General features: G+C 39.7%; 1 protein-coding gene across 5 annotated transcripts; it reads left to right on the top strand.

Annotated features, from left to right (window-relative positions):
• Positions 1 to 1,931: 1,931 nt before the first annotated feature.
• On the top strand, positions 1,932 to 23,589 carry ap1g1 (adaptor related protein complex 1 subunit gamma 1). Of its 5 annotated transcripts, none has more exons than XM_034196950.1 (24): positions 1,932 to 1,968; positions 9,013 to 9,216; positions 9,320 to 9,444; positions 9,684 to 9,825; positions 9,977 to 10,073; positions 12,004 to 12,080; positions 12,501 to 12,509; positions 13,505 to 13,600; positions 13,969 to 14,049; positions 14,138 to 14,236; positions 14,318 to 14,373; positions 14,461 to 14,574; positions 14,675 to 14,815; positions 15,157 to 15,211; positions 15,370 to 15,492; positions 15,613 to 15,702; positions 16,169 to 16,293; positions 16,392 to 16,496; positions 16,606 to 16,747; positions 17,035 to 17,158; positions 17,331 to 17,435; positions 17,620 to 17,780; positions 18,881 to 18,979; positions 19,117 to 23,589. In XM_034196950.1, the coding sequence occupies exons 2-24, from the start codon at positions 9,016 to 9,018 to the stop codon at positions 19,216 to 19,218; spliced, it is 2,469 nt and encodes an 822-aa protein (XP_034052841.1). In that variant the 5' UTR covers positions 1,932 to 1,968; positions 9,013 to 9,015; the 3' UTR covers positions 19,219 to 23,589. The 5 variants fall into 5 exon arrangements, with proteins under 5 accessions (XP_034052841.1, XP_034052842.1, XP_034052840.1 ...); XM_034196951.1 differs by lacking the exon at positions 1,932 to 1,968 and adding an exon at positions 2,022 to 2,561 and having other exon boundaries at positions 19,123 to 23,589; XM_034196949.1 differs by lacking the exon at positions 1,932 to 1,968 and adding an exon at positions 2,023 to 2,565.
• Positions 23,590 to 23,805: the final 216 nt, after the last annotated feature.

Below are 23,805 nucleotides of genomic sequence, written 5' to 3'. Positions count from 1 at the left end.
AGTCTCAAAAGGGCTAAATCCTAAAACCATAACAGCTAATGAGCTTGCAGTGTCAGCGGATTCATCTTCATGACAACTAGGCACAGAACGCAACAGGAAGCAGTATCCTGTCATAGTTTAAAAATAAACATTAAAAAAGAAAAAAGCAGATGTTTTGTGTTACACAAATGTATCAAATAAAGCTCTACCAACAACATGTACCAACAATATATCTGATGACAAATAATAGACTTAAATTTGTTTCAACTACGCATCACACAAAGATGTTTGATAATGATCCGTTAACTTGGTCATGATGATTGTGATCAAATTGTAGGCAGGACATTTCACACTTGAAAATCAAACTTGTCAGTGCTCTCTGGTGGACAAATAGCCCAAAGACGACACTGCCTCTATATGACCACAAAGATATCTCTGGTATTTCTGAATTGCAACATTTTGTCACTTATCATCTAAAATATACATATACTGACGGTGTCTTATCGGCAGATAATGAAGGTTATGGTTTGAAAAAGTCTGGACCCTTTCAGCAATATTTTCAAGATTGACACAGCAAGGTTATGTGCCTAACTTTGTGTTCCTACTGTATTATAAAGGCGCCTAGAGTGAAATAATGCTGATAGGCGTGTTGTTTGTTCACTCAGATGATAAGCCTCTGGGCTGGCTATTCAAAAATATAAAAAAGTGACTTAATGGGTGCGTAGTGCGTGTGTTTATTGAAGTGTTGATTAATACACTCTAAAGTCTGCAGGTAGGACTGACAATAGTGCTGTGCAAAATGAGGCTTAACAATATATAGCATTTATTCAAGAAGAAGGCCAAATTGAATGAACGTATGAACGCACATGAAAATTGGCATCACATTTTTAAACAAACTATTATCATTTAATAGGGTCATTTCCAACTCTGGCCTCATAACCAGCAGGAACTATGTTCTCGAACATAGTTCCTGCTGGTTATGAGGTTATGGTTATGTCGAATATGACAGCAGGGATGTGAAATTGTGAATACATGAAAAAAAGGCTCAACCAAAGTCTTCACATGATATCCCAATCACTGCTATTGCTCTTAGAATCATAACAAGGACTCATATCCTTTTTTTTTAAACCAATGCTTTTGGTAAAAGCCTTTTGATTAATCATTGATTATAGCTAACTGTTAAGTTACTCCCATTACATTTTGTGACATTTGATCCCAATTCATCTAAAAACAGACCCAATTTGACAATATGTGATCCTAAGTACTCCATACAAGTATAGTTTAGCGATACTTTAATTGAACATTTAAAATTGTTATAAATCTGACATTGTGTTTATTTGACAGATAGTCCACAAATGTGTATCTTTCAATGTCAATATGTATATATTTTACTTTTTAGTTCTGTTGTAATATCTATTTTGAGATGTTTATATTTTATATGTATGTACTCTTTTTCATTTTCACATTATGTGCAATGCTTTGTTTAAATGCTGCTATGATTGAAACATTTCCCAAATTGGGATCAATAAAGTAAATCAAATCTTATTTGATCTTAATAATCTACTACTACTATTTCCATTCCACTAGGTTTCAGAGAGAAATACTGCCCTTTTTAAAACAACAACACAAATTAATGAGTCACATGCATTGCATTGTTATACAGCTAATATAACCACCTAGCAGTATACAAAACAATGTAATTAGCACTATGTCAACCCTCTACAAAATGCATGTTACTGCATCAATAGTAACAATCCACTATTACAACATATATTCCTGGTATTAGTGCTTTTACTTAATAAAAGTTCTTAACACTTCTCCAACCACTAAACAAACTATACATCAAGCCCAACCTACGATGCACTTCCTTAGACAGCACATTACCACTAGGTGGCGCTCCAAACCATGGACTGCTAATGTCATAACATTTCATGTGTTCGTCATCACTGACTGCCACGAGTAAACGGACCGCAGCACGACATTGACAGGGTAAAAATATATTCTTCCGCAGGGTTAAGAGAAAATACTGCCATCTCAACAAAATAATCTAATTTTCAATGTTAGCGACAGACAGCATGCGGTTGAGCTCAGATTTAAAGCCACGTTACACACGATTAGTAGAATTAATAGAGATCCAATAGGCTTATACGATCAATTAGATAACATTAGCTAGCTGGCTAAAGATAACAAGCCGCACGTTAGCCCTTTATAGTCAGTGGCGAGAACGCTTACTAGCAAGACAACGACAAGCAAATTATCACCAGCATTAACAGCAACTTGGATACATCTCGTATCATGAAGACATAATTCAACTATTACCCATGGTGTCCAGTGAGCACTGGCATATCAGATGTATCTTGCAGAGACTGGAGAAGTCCTCTTCTACAAGCTATCGTTACTGTACGGGGATGATACACTCTGTCCGCGCTTCTTTCTCCAACCTCTGGGATATGTCAGTGTAACCCTCCGCCTGCGGTAGATGTGCTGAGGCTGGAGTAGCCACCATTTTGCATGTCTAGTGTGTTCCTCCCTCCATTGCTAATAGAGACGATTCCAGCTATTTTCTGGCATCATTACGGCTAGTGAGTATGTTCTAATAATAATTTATCGGCAGGAATGTATGAAAATGTCTTTACGTGTGAATAACTGTCAGGGGTTTGCTTGTATCTACGTTGACAACTCTCACTGTGTCGCTGCATAGGAAGTCGCAGCCCTCAGTACACCGGGGTTGTGCCTGTCAGCGGCTAACTTAGCTAGCATGCTTAAAGTCTCAGCCGTGCTAACTACCTGCTGGGCTAGGGATGTGGAGCTCAATAGCCATTTACGTGGAGTGGCTTTCCACCAAGTCATAATTATCGTGACAACACGTTATGCCAACTCTAAGTTTAATATTTATATAGAGAACCACCTAGAAGGTTCCTTACAATGTGCCATGTAGTTTAGACAATATTCGGACTAGGTAACAGAGAAGCAAACGAGTCGTCAGGTAGCTAGCTAACGCCACCGTGGAGGCGCTACCCTGATAATCCAAATGCTCCAAGAAGGCCTAAAACTGCATCATGTCCTGATCAATTGTCGGCCAGATGCAGGTGTCATGTCCAGCCTGTAAATGGCCTATCGTTTTAGTTCGACAATTTGTGCTAATTCTATTAATATCAACTTTAATTTAACAAAATCATGTCAGCCAAGGTGAAGCTACTGCTGTAGTGTCAACCTGATATGCTGCCCTTTCATTGAAAAATACCAATGGTAGCTTGTTGTTAGCAGACTTTTGGCAGGTGTAATTTGTATCCGCAAAAGTGGCAATACACACTGTACGTTTTCCTTAAATGTTTGTAATTGTATTAGGCGTTTCTAACCTTTGACCATTTTGTAAACATTTCACCAATAATGTGACGTTTCATTTACATTTCCAGGAAGCTAACGATAGCTAGCTTAGCATGTTAAGGACGTGGACTCCTTTTTACTCTAGTTTCACAAGTTTGCTTCTTGATGTCGACAACGTATTTCTTGAACACAGTGACATTAAGATAACACACATTTTAATATTTCCTATACGTTATCTTAGGAAGAGTATTTTAATTGAAAGCAATGTGTGGGTTAAGGAAGTCAGAAGTAAGTAGGAAGTTATCAAATGAGCATGACGTACAGTTTGGATGATACCTTTTACTTTTCTGTCACATCCCTTTATGATATCTGTACAAGAAGGGAAAAAAGTGCCATTAAATAGAAACTAGCTCCATGTTATGAACAAACTGTTTTACAGGAAACCGGTGTCTAATATAAAACTGGTGAAGAAAAAGCCAGGATTGAACAGAATCCAAATGTGTCCTTTGTGATGTTTAATAAGTCAGTGTGATAAAATGACGACTGCCTGAAACAAGACAGCAACGACTTTAATTAAAACATAACCTTTTACTCTGCCAACAGCCATGTGGTGAGTTACTTTTTTGGCAAAATAAGTACCCGAGCAGGTGCATGAAGTGGAGCTTTATTCAACAGCAGTTATGAAGTATTACCACCGTTTTAAAAATCAGACTTTCGTACACTGACTGAATGGAAAATAGCTCCTGCGTTAAAATATATATATTCTCTTGACATCAGAAGAGTTCTTTACACTTTCTGGTTAACACATTACTCGATACAGATATTTCTTCTATTCTTTACTCCCATATAGTAACGGCAGATTCACAAAATCAGTGGCGACGAAAGTAATGCAGGAGGTAGCATTAGTAGTGGTTTTGCAGCATTAGATTGTATATCTTTACAAGCCTTGTCTGGTTGCTAGTTTGCAACATAACTGCAAATAAATGACTATTGGTATATGTTAACTGAGCCTCTACAGCAACTGCTTAGTAGAGTAGCGAAATGCTGCCTCTGGTTAAAGACTTGAAGCCTCGTTTGCACACATTCATTTGAATTCCATGATGATCCTGTTGGTTGAGCTACTTCAGTGCCTCTCCCGGTTTAGTTATTCATTCTCATGTTTACCAAATAGGCCTAGTTAATATTAAGCTCAGACTCTCGACAGTTTCTACTAACATGTATATGTCGTAGTGGACTTCAGTAAGAAGAGGAGGAAGGTGGGAGGGCTGCAAACAGTGTTGTATACAAGCTTACTAACATTTGCACATCAGTGTAAACATCAGACCCCTTTTAACCCCTTGAAAAGCCATAAAGCGCAGTTCAACTCTGTTTTGGTGGGTGACTGAAAATGTTTACATGTGACACACTGGCCATCATATTTTCACTATCAAATACACTTCTTATTCTCCACAAAGGCACAGGACACAATGTTTGACTGCACGTTGTTCTCTCAACAGATAATCACTTATAGTTTGTGTTATAAGTAATAGAGTTGTCTCCTTTGATAGTATTTGATTTGCATCATAGTTGGGCACAGCGCGAGAATAAATAATAATTAGTGGTGATAATTATCGGTCCGATATTAGGAATTATGACGTCATCCCGATAAAAGTATTAATAGCCCCGATAATATACAATATATTTTTTGGGTTAAAAAAAAGATAAAAATACTGCGGTGTGGATTGGGATGAGGGGCGCTTGTTTTTCACTCGGCTCCTCCCGTTTTGCCAGTACTGTGGTATTAGTGGTTTAGGAAGAGGGGAGTTCTTCACAAATCCAGCGCTCCCTAACTCATGCCTGGCTGTGACGTAAATGGTGTGCGGCCGTGAAGCCAGGACAGTAAACAAACATGTCGCCGGTAGTATGGGACTATTTCAAAGTTTCAGAGTTAGATAGTTCGCTTGATATTTGTATTAACAAATGCAGAAGTTCCACGAGGAGGGAAAAAGGCTCCTATAATACTTCCAACCTGATTAGTCACCTGAAACATCGCCATCGCTACGATGGTGTGTTAAAAGCGTACGAAGACGCCTGCGCTGCTAAACTAGCGGCGAATCCAAAGCCAGCTGCAAAGGCACCGGGGCTTTTACCTATCGACGAGGCTTTTGAAAAAGGCAAGAACTTTATTTGGGAAAATAAATATGGTCACTTTGAAGAGTCAAAACTGTTCTTGGCTTTGTTTTGTTCATAGTAGTAATGCTCATGTCATTTGCTCACTACTAGTCTCTTTTTTACCACCAGGTGTGCAAAAACTACAGGTACATTTAATATATATATATGATATTATTATCGGGTATCGGTCTTGAGAAGCAGGAAGTTATCGGTATCGGTTTCAAAAAACCAATATCGTGCATCCCTAATAATAATAATAATAATAATAATAATAATAATAATACATTTTATTTGTAGGCGCCTTTCATGACACCCAAGGACACCGTACAATTTGTTAAAAAAAGAAAACGCTAATAGGCAACAGAACATGATAAAAACACAAACAGGAAATCATGGAGGAGACAATCAAGTGGACACAAATGAAACATATGCCATATACCAAAGGGCGGTGGTGGCGAAGTCCATAGGGACTTGGCTTGGCAACTGGAAGGTCACCAGTTCAAGTCCCGGAAAGACCAAGTGCTACCGAGGTGTCCCTGAGCAAGGCACCGTTCCCTACACGGCTCCCCGGGCGCCGTACATAATGGCAGCACACTGCTCCTAACACTAGGATGGGTCAAATGCAGAGAAACCGTTTCGTTACATAGTACCTGTACTACCTAATGACAATAAGTTGAATCTAATATAATATAATGGGGAGCACTACAGTGAGAAAGAGACAAAGTACATTTTTCAACAGCTTGGCAAATTGAGTGGGGAAAAGCCTTTCCCCCCCCACTGGTGGTGGCTCTGTATTTTCTTCATGTTTGATCTGTCTGATGATCTTTTAGTATAGCTTAACTGCAACTCTCCCAACAAAAAGGGCTGTAGTGGATATTGATTGAATCTGTGCTTTCCCTTTCAAGGCCTCATGGTGTTCAATGATCTAATGTAAAACTGTGTTTTAATTATGTAATGCTTCTACTAGTAGGATGTCTCAGACTGCAGGTTGATTGCTCCCTGTGGAACAAGAGAGGTGTGGCATGCTTTTTGTTTGTTGCTGGTTGTCAGGCTGTGAAAAGCTAATCTGGGCTGGCTCCCGCTCTCATGAGAGTAAAAGCTTGTTGTGAACATTTCACAGAAGATGAAAAGTACTTCCGTAAAAGCAAGAGGTGTTGATGAACGATAGCATTAGTCCGGTTGTTGGTTTAAAGACATTTAAAGCTCTTGGGTGAATAGACATAGGATGCCTTGCTTAAAATACCTAGAATCCTATTGTGTTTTTTCCCTTAACCTTTTGGCGCAGAGGGAGCACCTGCATCTATCTGCAGGTGCACTGTTAGTGAACACCACCTAAATCTGTGATCTGGCTTCACAGCAGCACAGTTGCCTTTTTGTCTGTCTTTGACTAAATCTGACCTTGGTGAGTGAACCTGAGGCTATAGCTGCCCAGATACCGAGTCTTTAATCCACCTCAATGTGCTCAATCCCTCCTCCTAATTGTTTTGTTCCAAACTAATTGCGCTGTTCTATTTTCAAGAAATGGTGATGATGATATGAATAAAAATGGTAATTATTGATAATAAGAATGACTGAATATGCCGTACTGCAAGAAAGAGGTATTGTAATTTCTTCAGCTCTCAGCAGAGGCTGGATTTAGCTTCTTTAACCTGTACTCATTTGATTATAAGCACAGCGTGAGGAAGGAGTCATTATTTATGGGGCCCAACACTAGGCCCTTTCAGCTCAGGTCATTTAAAAGGTGTTAAGACGGAGAGTAGATCTTTGACTTTATGAAAGTGTGGCCTTTCCTGACCACCCACCCCATTCCTCATTGATCACAGTGAGTTTTAGATTCTCTACAAACCACCACCTCATGTAACAAAAGATGTTCTCATTCCCGATTATGTCTGGATCCTTATTTCCCTTAGTGAACTGGCATAGTTACACATTTTTCATTTCATTTCAAACCTTTATTTAATCAGATCGGTCCCTTGAGATCATAGATCTCTTTTTCAAGGGAGACCTGCATTTAATCTCACCAGCGAGAGTTCATGTAAGTACAAAGGTAAAATGATTTGTTTCTAATGCAGATAAAACTTGTAATCTCCCATATTATAAAGGTCTTTAAAGAGGCAGGGGCGCGTATTTGTTCTGGTCGATTTAAAGCAACATTTTTCACAGTATCCTTAATCTATACATGCTCAAGTGATTTCTTTTTGTTGAGTTGGTGTCAGGTGGGAACAGGAGCTGGTGTTGATTTTCCATGTAAAGCTCTTTGGCAACTATCCAGCTCAGGATCTAGTAAGGTTTCCATAAGTCTTACTGCTAGGCGCCGCTCAGAGCAATAGCAGCTAGCTTTCTGGATAACACAAATGCTTAATATGAACTATAAAGTGTCTAATCTCACCTTTGAAAGTGTTCCAGGTCTTTTAGTTCAAAAAACATTTCCAAAAAGGATTGTCACGTTTTTAATTCTGAGGGTTAGAAAAACACAACAAAATGAATATTAAAAAAACCCAAATTGAAAACCAATACCCACCCAACAGCAGAATAACTCATTAGTCAAATGAATGAAGTACTGCAAGACAGTCTTCATGATTTTAGAGACGAAATGTGCCTCTTTATACGTGACCATCATTCATGAAAGTTGGATTAGAATTGAAAAATCAAGCACTAGGGATAGAAACAATCCAAAGAGGATCTAAATAAGTGTTCTTCCTTCTCCACTGGGAGTTTGAAGATATCATCATCTAAACCACAGATTTATAATATTCTGTATCAGTATTCCAAATGTTTTATGCATACCCTGCCTCTTAGTTTCTTGTCTTGGTAGGCTACTTAAGAATGGCTGATATACTCCCTTTCATAGAAAAACCGGCACGCCCTGCGCCATCAAAGAGTTTGTTTAACTTCAATTCTGTGACACGAGTTTCTTGGATATTACTTGGTAAAACAGCATTGTAACAGGACAGCTTTCAGTCATGTGATTACCTTGACTATGAGGCCTGTTTTAAAGAAGTATGCTCAGTGATCTATTTTTTTTTTTTTGGTCCATATACTGTAAACACGATATAATTTATTCTCACAACTGAGCATGTACATCTAAATATTTAACGCTCCTCCTGTGACCTAAAGCTTGTGTGCTCTCAGAAGCTTTCCACGAGGGAATGTAATTTCAGCTGCCACTCGCCTTTCCTCTGCACTTTGAATACTATTTAGAATTTCAGCTCTAAAAGGAATAGTTATGTTTGCCTCCTATAACAAATGCTAATCAAATCGTTTGCCTATGGTGTTTTTAGGAGTTGGGTTGTTTTCCAAAGGACACTTCGATTTTTTAATTTGAACTTGGAACAGTGAACATGCACATAAGAAATACTGTATTTGGGATAAATCTGGATTCTGCTGTTAACCAGATACTGTGTACATTTACATCCACAGCAATAACTTAATGACTTAGTCCGCAATCAAAAAGATAGTAATTTTCCCTATTTGTGTAGCTTATCTGTTTTGTTGTGGTTTAGTGTCAACCCTAATGCAATGTGCCAACCTGTATCTTTCCTTGTTGTTTCCCAGAGAATGCCAGCTCCGATCAGACTGCGGGAGCTGATCCGGACTATCCGGACAGCAAGGACCCAGGCAGAGGAGCGTGAGATGATCCAGAAAGAGTGCGCTGCTATCCGCTCGTCCTTCAGAGAGGAAGACAATACATACCGTTGCAGAAATGTGGCAAAGCTACTTTATATGCACATGTTGGGCTACCCGGCACACTTTGGGCAGGTATGTTGACTGATGGAACGAGGGTGACTGGGCGATGGGCAAACATCGATGGAGGAAGCTTATACCTGTGGAATGTGTTGTAACATGATGACTTGATTTCCAGCTGGAGTGCCTGAAGCTGATCGCGTCCCAGAAGTTCACCGACAAACGAATAGGTTATTTGGGAGCGATGCTGCTGTTGGACGAGAGGCAGGATGTCCACCTACTAATGACAAATTGCATTAAGAAGTAAGTGAAGGCAAAATCCTTAGTAAATATATTTTAATATTTTGCTCCTAAACATGTTTTTTAGAAATGCAAACTAATTAAAGATACAATTCATAACCTGTGTTTTAAATCATAAGGTGAATGCAATTTACAAACCCCACAATCCTCCTGACCTGCTGCTGGACCTGTCATAAGCAATCATCTTTTATCTTTATGTCTTTGTGTCCATGGCTCATTTATCATCTCTTCTCTCCACACAGTGACTTGAATCACAGCACGCAATACGTCCAGGGCCTGGCTCTGTGCACTTTGGGCTGCATGGGTTCCTCAGAAATGTGCCGCGATCTGGCCGGGGAGGTAGAGAAGCTGCTCAAAACATCCAACTCGTACTTGAGGAAAAAAGTAAGCGTCATTGTTGGCATGTTTGTATGAATACTTAAACTGTTAAAATCTGTGGTCCACTATTCTACAATAACTGTGTGCTAAAAAGAGTGAAACAGTGTGTCCCATGTTTTCCTCATTGAGTGTCTTGTGTCTAAATATTTGTTCCCAGGCGGCGTTGTGTGCGGTTCACGTCATCAGGAAGGTTCCAGAACTTATGGAAATGTTCCTTCCAGCCACAAAAAACCTGCTGAGCGAGAAAAACCATGGTAAGTGTGAACGGTTTGTCAGGATGTAGTTTCTGGCCAGTGAGGAAATGTGCCTGTCCGACAGGAATGCAGACGCTGTCCCTTTTCCCTGCCGCTCACTCAAGGTGCTTTGCTCAGAACACCTGGACAGCGCGTGTCCTTTGCAGAGGAGAGGGGGATTAATGAGTCTGTCATACACTCTGGGGCTGATGTGTACCCCACTTAGGGAGGAGATACAGTGCAGTATGTCACAGGAAAAGATCTTTTGTAATGGTACTGAAATCACTTCTTTGACATTGTGTGGCAATGCAGTAGATTTCTTTAGAAGCATTTCTTTAGCTTATTGTGTAGATCAATCGTGTCTCTGCTTCACATGCAGGATGGTGTGACATGGCCATGAGATACACAAACATGTACCAAGCTAAATTGCCAAATACAAACTGATAATCCATCAACATGTTGGATTTGTAAAGATGTCTATTTCAACTAGACCACATATCATACGTTTTATATAATGTGCATTCACTTTTATACTAACACACAAACCAATGATGTGGATTACATTTAGAAATAAATAACATCATTTTCTACTTAGAAAATGTCAAACAGCCGCTATGAGTTTAAAACTGTTGTCACACATATTTATGAGTGGGATCTGTGGCTTCAGAACTGATGATGAGTTTTCAACCTTGTAACATTCAGATCAGGTCACTGCAAATGATTAGCCTGCTGTGTGAGATATTTAAGATGTATGGTGCTGCCACCTGATGTCCCCGGTGGTTAATCATATGTATGCTAGTACATCATACTTTTTGACATCTTGGCTGCTGTGCAATTTGTTAGCATGGATCTTGATACACAAAAAAAAAAGCCTGGTACATGATTTGTAATGTGTGGAAGTCAAATATTAATCGCAGCATGGCAGATTACCTCTTGACTGATATGGGCACACAGTACGTAGACGTTGTTTAAGACGGACTATATTGTTGTCATCACGCCTGTGTTCAGGCCGATAAAAGCACTGAGCGGCAATACTGGAGCATGTTCACTCATTTCAATGAGAACTCTGCATGACTCAGCAGGGTTGCCAAGGCCGAGGGCTCCTGCAACAAAGTTGAACCTGGCCAAAGTTTGGTTAGGCCTTATTAGGCCCGGCTCACTTTAATGCTGCGCTTCCATTACAGTTTAGGAACTGGGGCAGTTACTATAGTAACGCAGTGTAGGCGGAGCCGTGACGTCATCTTCAATGAGCGCCCCAGAAAAACAACACAGCCGTTAGCTGTTAGCACTCAGAGCTCACAGCTCCTCATATCTGTTCAGAAACTAGACACAAGTTAAACAAGTACAAACCACAGACTGCCTGTGTCATGGAGAATACAGTCGCTGGTTTATTTATGTCTGTATAGGCCGTTGTTGTGAGTGTGGACGGTCGGAGCATATATAACGTTAGCTTAGCCAAGCTCCATTTAGAAAACACGCATTTTAAAAGGGTTTTTCGCCTGCCGTCTGTCTGCAGACTTGTCAAAGCATTAATTCATGGTTGTTACTAACCGGTATCAGTATGTTGTTACTTCGGCATCATTTTGAAACGTGTATTACAATTAAATCACGGTCAAATATGTTCATCTTGTTGTAGTTGTAGCCCCCTTGCCAGCGATTCTCTCTCTAGTTTAGCATACTCAGCCCGACTCAGCCTGGTTGTTCCTGGCCCTAGAACCACGATTTAGTCGGGCCAGAAAAAAGGTGAAAAAGTAGCCCCGGGCCAAAACTATGCCAAGTGGAAACGCAACCAAAAACGGGCTCGGCACGCTTAAAGCGAGCTACCCGCTGCAGTGGAAATGCGCCATAATTGACCTAACACAGTGGCACCCACCAACATGATCCCTTGCGTTTTTATGTTGGAGAAATGGGTGATGTTTAACATGTTTTTCTAACTCTGTCTATTCCCCAGGTGTTCTCCATACGTCAGTTGTCCTCCTGACTGAGATGTGTGAAAGAAGTCCTGACATGCTGTCCCACTTCAGAAAGGTATTAACAGATGATCTCACCCAAAGGATAACGGACTAGAAACGTATGCATTCGTCTTAAGCTCACGTCACATTTCATTCTCCTTTTGCGCACACATTTCCTTTTGGTCTAGCTAAGCTTAATAAGAAACATGTTAAACTTGTGAGGCTTGGTTCGCGCTCCAGGTTTTTTTCTCTACATTCGAAGTATGTCTCAATCTTTGATCTCCTACCACTGTCTTTTCCTCTTGTATCTCAACTGCTGCTGTCCCCTTTCCTCCTCTAGGTGTAAAACTGTGCCAGAAGCACCACCCCTCATGCTCATGATCTTAACATTATTTTAAGCTCTCTGAAAGTGAATGATTTCCAGTTTCCCCTCCCTAACATCTACCTCATATTTTTTCTGTCATTTGTCTTTGTTACAATTCCTGCATTGTGTTAGAATGAGAAGGTAAGAGTACATTCTGATCTCATAGCTGGTGCATGCTGTGAATAGTAATCACCCCTCACACTCAGACGTAACCTAATTTGTGTTGAGTAATTTCATGTTGTGTTTTAATTTATAATTTGAATTTCCAATTTGTAAAGTGATCATTATACTATGTCAGTGTTTTGAATATTATAAAATAATCTTATGGTCCATTTGTCGGATACATTTCCCACTATTATTTTCAGTGTCATTTGAACCTAATCTGCAACTCATTTGATCACTGTTTTGAAAGCAATTGGGTGGTGTGTTTTCACATGATTGCCACAGGTGTTTTCACCAGAAACAGATGATTTCCACTGTATCTGTGTCACTGTTAGAGTATAGCCTATGTGTCGTGTCAGAAAATGTCTTTAAGTCACCACTTTGGCATTTTGGGTTGCTTGTTTGTCGTCTTACTCACACTAGAGGATTATCATTAGCGTTCCCAAATAATCCAGTCGAGGAAGTTTTGTCACGAGGCATAATATTCATATTTAAAGCTTAATAACCCAGCAATCTGTTTCCCATCGTGCTTTTCTTCGGTTGCATTTTGAAAACCGTTTACAAAGGGCAGAACATAAAACTGACGGGATGTTTTCTATATCATTTTGCTTTTGTCTGCATTGAATCAAAATCTAGTTTTAAATATACCTTTGTTTACTTGGAGACTTGAAATCTTCTAACCTATTTGTTTTTACTATGATTGTTTTGATTTAATAACCTCAAAAATGTGGCTATTAAATCACCTAACCTTGACTTGTAGAGATTTAGACTCAACATTATTATTCTACTTAAAAAGGCAAACATTTTAAACCCTTTGCTCTTCATATGACTGGCTGCCGCTACCAATCACAAACGAATTACCTTAAAAGTGAATGAAGACAATGTTATATGTTGAAAAGACAAAGTATGAAATCTAATAGACTTTTAAAAAAAATCAAAACTGTGATACCTTTCCTTTCTGTTGTCTTTTGTAGCTGGTTCCACAGTTGGTGAGAATCCTGAAGAACCTCATCATGTCGGGATACTCTCCTGAGCATGATGTGTCAGGAATAAGCGACCCTTTCCTGCAGGTAAACCTTTCTTTCTTCAGACAAGTACCCTGAGCTGTAGACTGTTGGATTGGCTCGATGCTTGTGCCATACCATGAGCAACCATGATCAGAACTTGTGATAAGGCCTCTCAGAAGTATCAGAGTAAATGAAAGGAATATTTTAATCTGTTTCATCATCGAAAGTGCTAAAAATGTCCTTATATTGGTGTGGATACATTTTTAATAAACAGGGATTTAGCAGTTTATTGAATTGTATAATCGCACACCTACATTTTAAACAGGGCGAGTTGTGCTTGTGAGACCAGAATTGACATTTTTGGGGATCAATAAAGTGAATTACATTTGGCAATTGAACTGACGGGATTGTACTGTGTTTTTCCTCCTTAGGTGCGGATATTGAGACTACTGCGGATTTTAGGCAAGGGTGATGATGACTCCAGTGAAGCAATGAATGACATTCTTGCACAGGTTAGGATTACACATCATCTGTTTTGGGCCAAAAGCTTCCTAGAGAGTGTTCTCTTGACAATGTGTGGTGTTTGTATTGTATATACAGGTTGCAACGAACACAGAGACGAGTAAAAATGTAGGCAATGCGATTCTCTACGAGACTGTACTGACCATAATGGACATCAAGTCGGAAAGTGGACTGAGGGTGAGTGAAATTCATATAAAGGAAAGCTTCAAATGAGCTTAAATAGACTTTTCTTTTGCCTAAATGCCTTTTATCTTCCAGGTCTTGGCCATTAACATACTCGGTCGCTTCCTTCTTAACAATGACAAAAATATAAGGTAATTCATGTGCTTTCAGAAGCTGACCTTGCACATCGAGTCCTCCAAAAAGCCTTTATTCACATTTGAATGAAATTGTCCTTCCAGATACGTGGCATTGACATCTCTACTAAAGACGGTACAGACGGACCACAATGCAGTGCAGAGGCATCGGAGCACCATTGTGGATTGTTTAAAAGACCTGGATGTGTCCATCAAGAGGTGAGTCTCAAGTCCACCCATTACTTCATGTACAATTCCATTTGTATTCATATTTAACCTTGTTGTTTCTGACCTTTGTCTACTTTTCATCGTTGTGTAGACGTGCAATGGAGCTGAGCTTTGCTCTGGTGAACGGGAACAACATCAGGGGCATGATGAAAGAGCTGCTCTACTTCCTGGACTCCTGTGACCCGGAATTCAAAGCAGACTGCGCATCAGGAGTCTTTCTAGCTGCAGAGAAGTACGGACACACAGACTTCACCACACATTAAACCTGTGCTCAGCTGCTTTGTCATAATTGGGTTCACATCCAGTGTGACCTTGGCTGCAGTCGTAGAATGAAAACAAATCGCATGTCTCTCGTACATTGATTGAAATGGACATCGTCAAGGACCAAGACAAGATGCGATGCTGAATGATGATAAAATGAGTGATCCATCGTCTGACAGACCATGATGATACCATTTATTTTTTTCTGACAGCTTTTGTCTCCTGTCTGTGGAGAGTTTTGATAATTTAGCATGTTCAGGATTATTCTTCAGTGCTTTGCTGCGACTAATTATTGTTTAATTTGTGTTACAGGTATGCCCCTTCGAAAAGATGGCACATAGACACCATTATGAGAGTCCTGACAACAGTACGTATTACACCCACACTGTAATGCCTTTGATTGTTGTTTGTAATTGATTCTCAGCATGGATAATAATAATAAGTATTACCTCGAGTACCTCATACAAACTGGTATTAGACATCTTTTAGCATTGTTCATTACAACATTTCTGGTAATCCTTACAGGCAGGGAGCTACGTGCGAGACGATTCTGTTCCCAACCTCATCCAGCTCATCACCAACAGCGTGGAGATGCATGCCTACACAGTGCAGAGACTCTACAAAGCACTGCTGGACGACATCTCCCAGGTCAGTGCAGCTGTGCTTTGGGTTATGATTAGATTTGGTTACATCTCTGTCTTTGATTCATATAGACACACTAGCTTAAGAGCGCAGCAGAGTGTAATCGTGTTTCTGTGTGTTCTGTAGCAACCTCTGGTGCAGGTGGCGTCCTGGTGCATAGGGGAGTACGGAGACCTGCTCGTGTCCGGACAGTGTGAGGAGGAGGAGCCCATCCAGGTACAAGAGAGAGAGAATCCTGGTCTAACACGTACACACACACATGGACTAGGATATTTAACCAATGTTGTGATATGAGACTAGATATTGTGTCATACTTTCCTGCATTATAGTAAAGTGATTTAATTGACCGTTTGTTGTACCACAGTGGACAGAAGATGCTAATGCAATAAAATGCTGTATGATGATAAAATGAGTGATCCATCGTCTGACAGACCATGTTGATGCCATATATTTTTTTCTGACAGCATTTTTCTCCTGACTGTATGGAGTTAAGATAATTATCAACAATATTGTTACAATATTTATTTTTAGGTATTTGGTCAAATATATTGGAATATCTTGATTGCCCAGCCCTCACATAGACACAAAAACACATACGCGCACATATTAAAGACCAAACTATGCAGGAACCTCAAACACTAGGTCACCAGATGTTCCTTTCTTCTCTTCCTTTTGATGAAAGGTGACTGAGGATGAAGTCCTGGACGTGCTGGAAGGCCTCCTGGTGTCCAACCTGTCCACACCTGTGACTCGGGGTTACTCCCTCACCGCCATCATGAAGCTGTCTACTCGCTTCAGCAGTGTTAAGTGAGTAATGGCCTCTTAGACATTTGGGTGCTAAGGTAAAAAAGTTCACATGCTACTTTTCCTCTTTTCTAACCTTTCACATTTTATTTTTATTTCAGCCGAATCAAGAAGGTGGTCTCAATATATGGCAGTAGCATCGATGTGGAGCTACAGCAGCGAGCTGTGGAGTACAACGCTCTTTTCAAGAAATACGACCACATGAGGTAAAACTGCATTACTACCACATTCTCACAGATCCAATATAGTGCAGTAGATAAGGATTATTCTCCAGGTGTTCTCTCTGCTTACTCTTTGCCTTTTCCCTGACTTCAGGCCAGCTCTCCTCGAGCGAATGCCCATTATGGAGAAAACTGCTACTAATGGCCCCACAGAGATTGTGCAGACAAACGGGGAGACGGAGCCCTCTGTTGTGGAAACGAAACATCTACCACCTGTCACCCAGCCAGCCAATCAGGTGAGGGCAGTTTTAAATACCTTATTTTGGGGAAATATTAAGGACCATACACTTCTTTGTTTGGAATTAACAGAATACTTTGAACCATGAGCTGTTTTTGGCAAACAAAAAAAAGTGCACTTGATCTTTACTGTGAAGTAATTTGACTGTGAAGATTTTTAAATGGTTTAGATGAAATTTGAAAATAATGAATGCAAGTCTATTGATAATGATTAATTATTTGTTATAGAGTAAACATAGATACTGCAGGTATTTAATGATGTTGACATGTTTGTTTTGTTCCTCAGGCTAATGATTTATTAGACCTGCTGGGTGGTAATGATGTGCCAGTCATCCAGACCACCATGCCCACCAAGCCTGCCTCAGCTGGAGGAGAGCTGCTGGACCTCCTGGGCGACCTCTCACTAAGTGGTAGGATTCTCTCTTTGAGCTTTATGTTGCCCATTTCAGATTTAAAGCAGGGTGAATGTGATGTCCAACATGTGCCTGCTCCGTTTCAGCAGTGACTTAGTGCTGACACTGTCTACTTTTGGTATGAAAAAGTGAACCAAAACCCATGTGTGTGGATGTCTCCACTCTCCAGGTGGCCCAACCCCAGCTCCTGCTCCTTCTGTTCCCTCCTCCCAACCCTCTTTCCTCCTGGACGGCCTCTCCTCTCAGCCCCTGTTTAATGACATAGCAACTGCAGGTGAGAGTCTGTTACCCCCCTTCCCCATCTGCTCCCAATTAGATGGAAGTCTGTGTTTTTGTCCTTGTGTATAAAATCACTTTGTGTGTTTCTTTCCTTGGATTGCCATAAAACGTCCATTGAAATGTTAGATTTTGTATTTCTACATCTCTTGATGGTCTGTTTCTCTGACATCTCCACACAGCTATTCCTCCGATGACGGCATACAACAAGAACGGCCTAAAAATAGACTTCACATTTGAGAGAGCTAATCCCAATCCAAATGTCGCCGTCATCACCATCCATGCTTCCAACTCGGCAGATGCGGACATGACAGAGTTTGTTTTTCAGGCTGCAGTACCAAAGGTAAGCGGGCACATTGTGACATTGATGTTAAGTGGCTGCATTTAAAAACGCTCAAATGCATAATGGTGAAGTGTAGAATTGACACCAGATTAAGTTGTTTTAAATAAGACACATGAAATTATAAAACATTCAAAATCATTCTACAAATCCCACATTTGGCAACAGCACCACCCTGAGTCTGTTTGTCTAGAGAGAAAGATCAGCTTGAGATGTGTTTGTTGGTGAGATCTGGCAGCCATGATGGATCATCAGAAACACAGTGAAGTTTATTTAGCTTAATCCTTCCAATTTCATCATTTACATAATTGAGTCATTTAAGCTTAAAACTCATCACTTTTGGTCGCTGTCAATCAATGTTTTAATAAGATTTTGGATATCGTCAAGTGTCGTCTTTTCCTGCATTACAGTTGGGGCTGCTCAATTAATCGTATTTTAATCGCGATTACGATTATGGCTTGCAACGATTATGAAAACAATGTAATCGAAATAAAACGATTATTCTTTTATTATTATTATTATTATTTTTGGTTTTTCAGTTGAATTATACTTAAAGTTCAGGGTAATCAACTGTTAAAAACATACTGTTCACATTTATTTTCTCCAATAAATGGATGTTTTCAAAGTCAATGACTAATCGCATTTAATAATCGCAATTACAATTATTGACCCAAATAATCGAGATTATGATTTGCCATAATCGAGCAGCCCTAATTACAGTAAAGTGGTTTCATTTTTTCTTCATTTACCGGACAAAAGTGTGTTTGTTGTACCACAGTAGACAGAAGGTGCTAATGCCATAAAATGCTGAATGATGATAAAATGAGTGATCCATCGTCTGACAGACCATGTTGATGCCATATATTTTTTTCTGACAGCATTTGTCTCCTGGCTGTAGAGGGTTTAGATAATTTAGCATGTTCGATATTGAGGTATTTGGTCAAATATATTGTAATATTCGATTTTCTTTATATCGCCCAGCCCTCACATAGACACACATACGTGCACTGTGAGCATCCCTCCTTATGCTCCTGTAAGAGTCCATTTCTCCATGGGTGTCATGATATTTTCATCTAACATAATGTCTCGTATTTGTTTGTCAGACATTCCAGCTGCAGCTCCTCTCCCCTAGCAGTAACGTTGTCCCAGCACTCAACCAGGGAACTGTCACACAGGTCATCAGAGTGCTCAACCCACAGAAGGTGAGTTTGTCCTGCTTTTTAGTTTGGTTCATTTTGTTGTCCTTTTGAAGAACATTTAGCATACGTTTAAGACAAGTGCCAGTGTCAAATGATTTGCAAGAATTTTTATAAACATGATCCCCCTCACCACATTTCAGCAACAGCTACGAATGCGGATCAAGCTGACGTATACCCTCAAAGGCTCGCCTGTGCAAGACCTGGCTGAGGTTAATAACTTCCCCCCTCAGTCCTGGCAGTGATGAGCTGCTTTTGTTGCTCCTAAAAGCCCCCCACCAAGGGAACTATGAAAAAGATTTTTCTTTCACCTCCCTCCTTTCTTCCGACGGACCCCCCTGTGACGTCACTGCAGTCAGCTGCCCTCCAGTTGCATGGGAAACAGCAGAGCATCTAACACAGGAGAGAGATACAGATGTTACGAAGACCCTATTGACTATTGACATCACCAGATTAATTGGGAAAACATATCAATCACTGAACTTTCTCTTTTTTTCTTTCTTAATTGGTTTCCATGATGTCTTTTGTGTAGTAATACACCCTCCGCCCAAAAGCATTACCACACACAAAAGCACACATGCACGCCATTTACTGTGGCACACTTCTCCTCTCAAGTCACTGTAGAGAAAACATGTTGTCCACTATGAGCACTGCAGTAACCATAGTTTTAATTTATAATTCAGCTCCAATGCAGTTGAAGCATTTTGCTCCATTGGCATTTATGATTGGCTTTCCTTTCAGTACATATGATGGCAGCAGAAAACGCTTTGAAAGGTCTACTTAGTGCAGTTGTAACCCCTCTACGCACCATCAGTGATATAACTTGTCAGAGTTGTATTCATTTTGAATTACATTAATTTGCTTAAAGCATGTTTGAGCATTTGTAGGATCACATCACACCTGACTCGAGCTCGGAGGGGAACTTCAGGTTCTGGTAGTAGGCGTCTTTATCCTATGTTTCTATAGGAAGCAGTCTACATTTGTTTTGTCACAATGATAAGAGCATAAACACATCCAACATGCCCGCTTTGATCACCTGCGGCTGGGTTTTCAGACAACATGCTCCAGCTTTTCCCACACGGCTCTCCTGAAATCATCTCATCTGTAGCTTTTAGTTAAAGATCTGTATAATAAATCCTACGGTTAATTGCTTTGCATAGTTAGGGAGGTTTATTCATTGGGATGGATTTCATCCAGATCTGAAATGTATCTGGAGATAAGCTGATGGCCTTTGTGTTTAAAATCTGCATATAAACTTGTCCTGCGTTTGTCTCTTCCGATACATTTCAGATGTGTTTCTCCTGGTTGAGCTTAGTCACCATGCACATACATGTAAATGAAGCCTGTTATGAATGTAGTTACATGCACTGAATGCTTTTTCCCCCTCAAGTCTTCTTCCTCATGGCTGTCTTCTTTAGGGATGTTCATCTTAATGGCACTATTTTTGTGAAGTATGTTTTATTTCTGCAGTAATTTGACTTAATTATTTATGCCTGATATCAAAGTGATGTGCCTTTCTGACTTTGCTAGATAAAAGCCCATGAACTATTGAGTTCTGTATGAGCTTCGTTTGTAAGTCCGCTTGTGCGCTGATCGTGTTTTCGATCGGAGGGAAATGGTCTTGATGATTTTGATTTTGAATCACCTCATATAATAAGTTAAACCTTTTCACTTCTTTGTCTCATCATTAGGTTATAATCAGTCACCAACTTATACTGGACTACCTTGATGTCTATTTGACAAAAACACATAATTATAGCCACACAATCTTGATTGCTAAACTGTGTGGCACACTTTCCATTAGAAATGCCTGTTGGATGATATTGATAAAAATCCTGAAGCAAATCTCAAAGATTATGGCAGCTAAATAGATGTAAACATTTGATAGGCTGCCATCGAAGTGTTTGTAAACCAGTATAAAGTACTGAAGTGTAATATCATTAAGATCCCCCGTCAGACACATGAGAGAGGTACTGTGACGGGTCGTTCTGTGGTGACTGGTCCGAACAGTTCTCTCGTCTTCAAATCAGAATTCTGACCATGCTGTGGTGGACATTAACCTCAATACCTCACAATGTTATCTCTTTCTGTTCACTTTCAGTTGTATTGGGTTGACAGCTTTGTTTAGTCATACATTGCAGTCAAGGGGAGCATCTGCATGAGAAACTAATGTTAGTTATTCATGTCATGACTTCAGACCAGCAGCCCTGCGATGCTGTGTTGAGATCCTCAGATGTTCAATCAGGCTGTATACTCATTTTCACTATGCTTCACTATCTCCTTACGTCTGTGACCAAATCAGAGAGACTATTAGCTTTGGAAATATGTTTGAGCTATGATGTGTATGGAGGAAATGATTTCAGTTTTTCTGCTATATCGGCTTTTTTTCTGTATATATTGAGGGCTTTTACAATTTTGTCTCTTGTACTATCTTTCATCATTTTTTTAGATACCATTTTCTAAAATTACCAATTATTCACAATGTATATTGTCTAAATTAATCTAGTCACCATTAGTCTATAAAGACTTCCCTGTATCATCACTCTCTCATTGTAAAAGATATATGATCTGCTGCCTGTACATTGTATATAGTTGTAAAACAAACAAAAGCTGATCAAATTAAATAAAACCCACATGAAGACTTAAAAGATTAGCTAGGAAGTATAATTGTATGCATATATGTACAAAAAGAACCTTAAAAGGATGCAATTGAGCTGCATTTGATTTACTATTCTTCATACATGATCGGATGTGTCATCTTTACTTCTTTTACAAAGATGGTAGGCTGCTTGTCGGGGTTCTGTTGGATATTGAAATGAGGGAAGATCTATCGTAACAGATGTTGTCTGAACGATGTACTGTACTACTGAGAAACCTAAGCACAGTGTTGCACAGCAGCAGAAGTGGCACCTTCATCTGCTTCCCTGCCCCTAAACGCCACATGTATCCACGCCCTCCTGCGAAGAGGAGCAGGTTTCTTGTCTCGATGTAACTCTTTCTTTGGGTCTAATGTGTTGTTTAGTGTTCTGCACTCTTGACAAGTTCAACTATCAAACTCCCCTCGACCTACAACATATTTTGTGAACTGATGCCCTGTGGTTCTGGCATGAAAGCTGTCGTGGTTGCCTGGTAACCTTGTTGTCTGCCATGTCCAGCACTTTTTCTAAAAGCATTGTGTTTCAAGTAATGCCACTCTAGGAGAATTCTAACCTCACTGTGATTTATTTTTCCCAGTTTGGTCAGTAGATTTCGATTTACGAGTTTTGTCTGAAAAGGAGCTGGTTGAAGTTTTATTTAGCTTTCTTTTATTACTCTCCTCGCTGATGTTATTTGCTTCTGTGTGACAGACCTTTCAGTTTTTCTTTGTACTCACTGCAGGAGGAGCTGTAACGCATCATGTCTGAGCCCTTGTTTTAAATTCAACTTCACATGGCGGTTAATCATGGCAGGGTATGAGAGGAAGGCAATGGATTGTTTTTTGTTACTACCCTTTTGATTTTGTGTTATTAGTGTGCTGCTTTACCAGCCCCAAAACAAGCCTGTGCTACAAGCTAAAAACCACAAGGGGGAGCTGTGCAAAACATGGAAAAGGAAGTTTCATACATCTAATCCTGAATGTTTTGGTTGGTGTTGTTTGTATTGTCTTCTTCAACAAGTATCTATCCATGTTAATCACATCTGATCAGCTCTTTCAATGATACCGTAAATCCATGCAGTTTCTAAATGTACAAATGGAAATAATGAACCCAACATAAGTGCTTTGGACAATTGTAACCCAAAAGGAAGAAAAGAAACGGAAACAAATACCCATCAGCGGTGTGATCAGCGTTTGAGTTGATGTTAGTGTGTGTGTGTGTGTGTGTGTGTGAGAGAGAGAGAATGATTGCGAAACAGAGAAAAAAATAATCATGCTTGATAAGAGCGTGATAGCCTGCGACATGTCTTTTATCTAGATAGGACATGATTTTTGGCTGCAATTTCAACTTTCAGCTTCTGAGCTGCATGTGAAAAACCAGTGTAAATAACGTCATTTCTACACTTGACCTGAGACTCTTTTTTGAAATGCAAGAAAAGTTCGAATTATAAAGTCTGTCACACCAGATTCATGAGTCAGTACTAATATGTACAATAGGAAGTTGTTCAAATAGCGCTCACAATGCTGTTATTGTTTTTAAGAATGATGAAAATGCACATCCGTCATTTGGATACCTAATTTTTTTGTATGGCTTAATCAGTGTGTAAAGGGCTTGGGAGAGCATCTGTATTGCCACCCATGTTCACTTTCCCTGTTGAATCAATAAAAGTGCATCCATTGTATTTTGAAAACAAAATCTGTTTAACTCCCCCGGCCTGTCCTGACATATATGGTGTCTGATTTGTTGGGGGAGGGTGAAGGCATGAGGTTCACTTCTTTCAGTCAACTTTGACATATTGAACTGAATCTCAGTTCCATGGCTTCAAGGTGAGTGTGTATGTCAGACTGAAAGTATGAAATGATGATTAAAGATGAAAAGTTGTAAACTATTAAATGGGATATTTTCAATTTATGCTGTGTATTCTTGTCTTTGGGTTGGAGTAAATGATCAAGCGAATAAAAAGTCAAATAAAAAAAAAAACAGTTTGTTTTCTTGGTTTCAGGGTGGACCATAGCTGTCTGATCTATTTAATTTAGTGCTGGCTTATTAAGGTTGTTTTTTTATTATGAAGTAATGGGTTATTAGAATACATTTATGTTTTGCTGTGCCATTTATACCAATGCAGCTATCTCTTAAAAATGTTTAGGTTGTGTAGACCATTACAAATCAAAAGAACCGGTATGCTCAGTGTTCGTA

Source organism: Gymnodraco acuticeps, unplaced genomic scaffold, assembly GCF_902827175.1.
Source record: "Gymnodraco acuticeps unplaced genomic scaffold, fGymAcu1.1, whole genome shotgun sequence".
Taxonomy (NCBI): domain Eukaryota; kingdom Metazoa; phylum Chordata; class Actinopteri; order Perciformes; family Bathydraconidae; genus Gymnodraco; species Gymnodraco acuticeps.
Note: the sequence above shows the minus strand (reverse complement) of the source record. Positions and strands in the feature narration are given on the sequence as shown.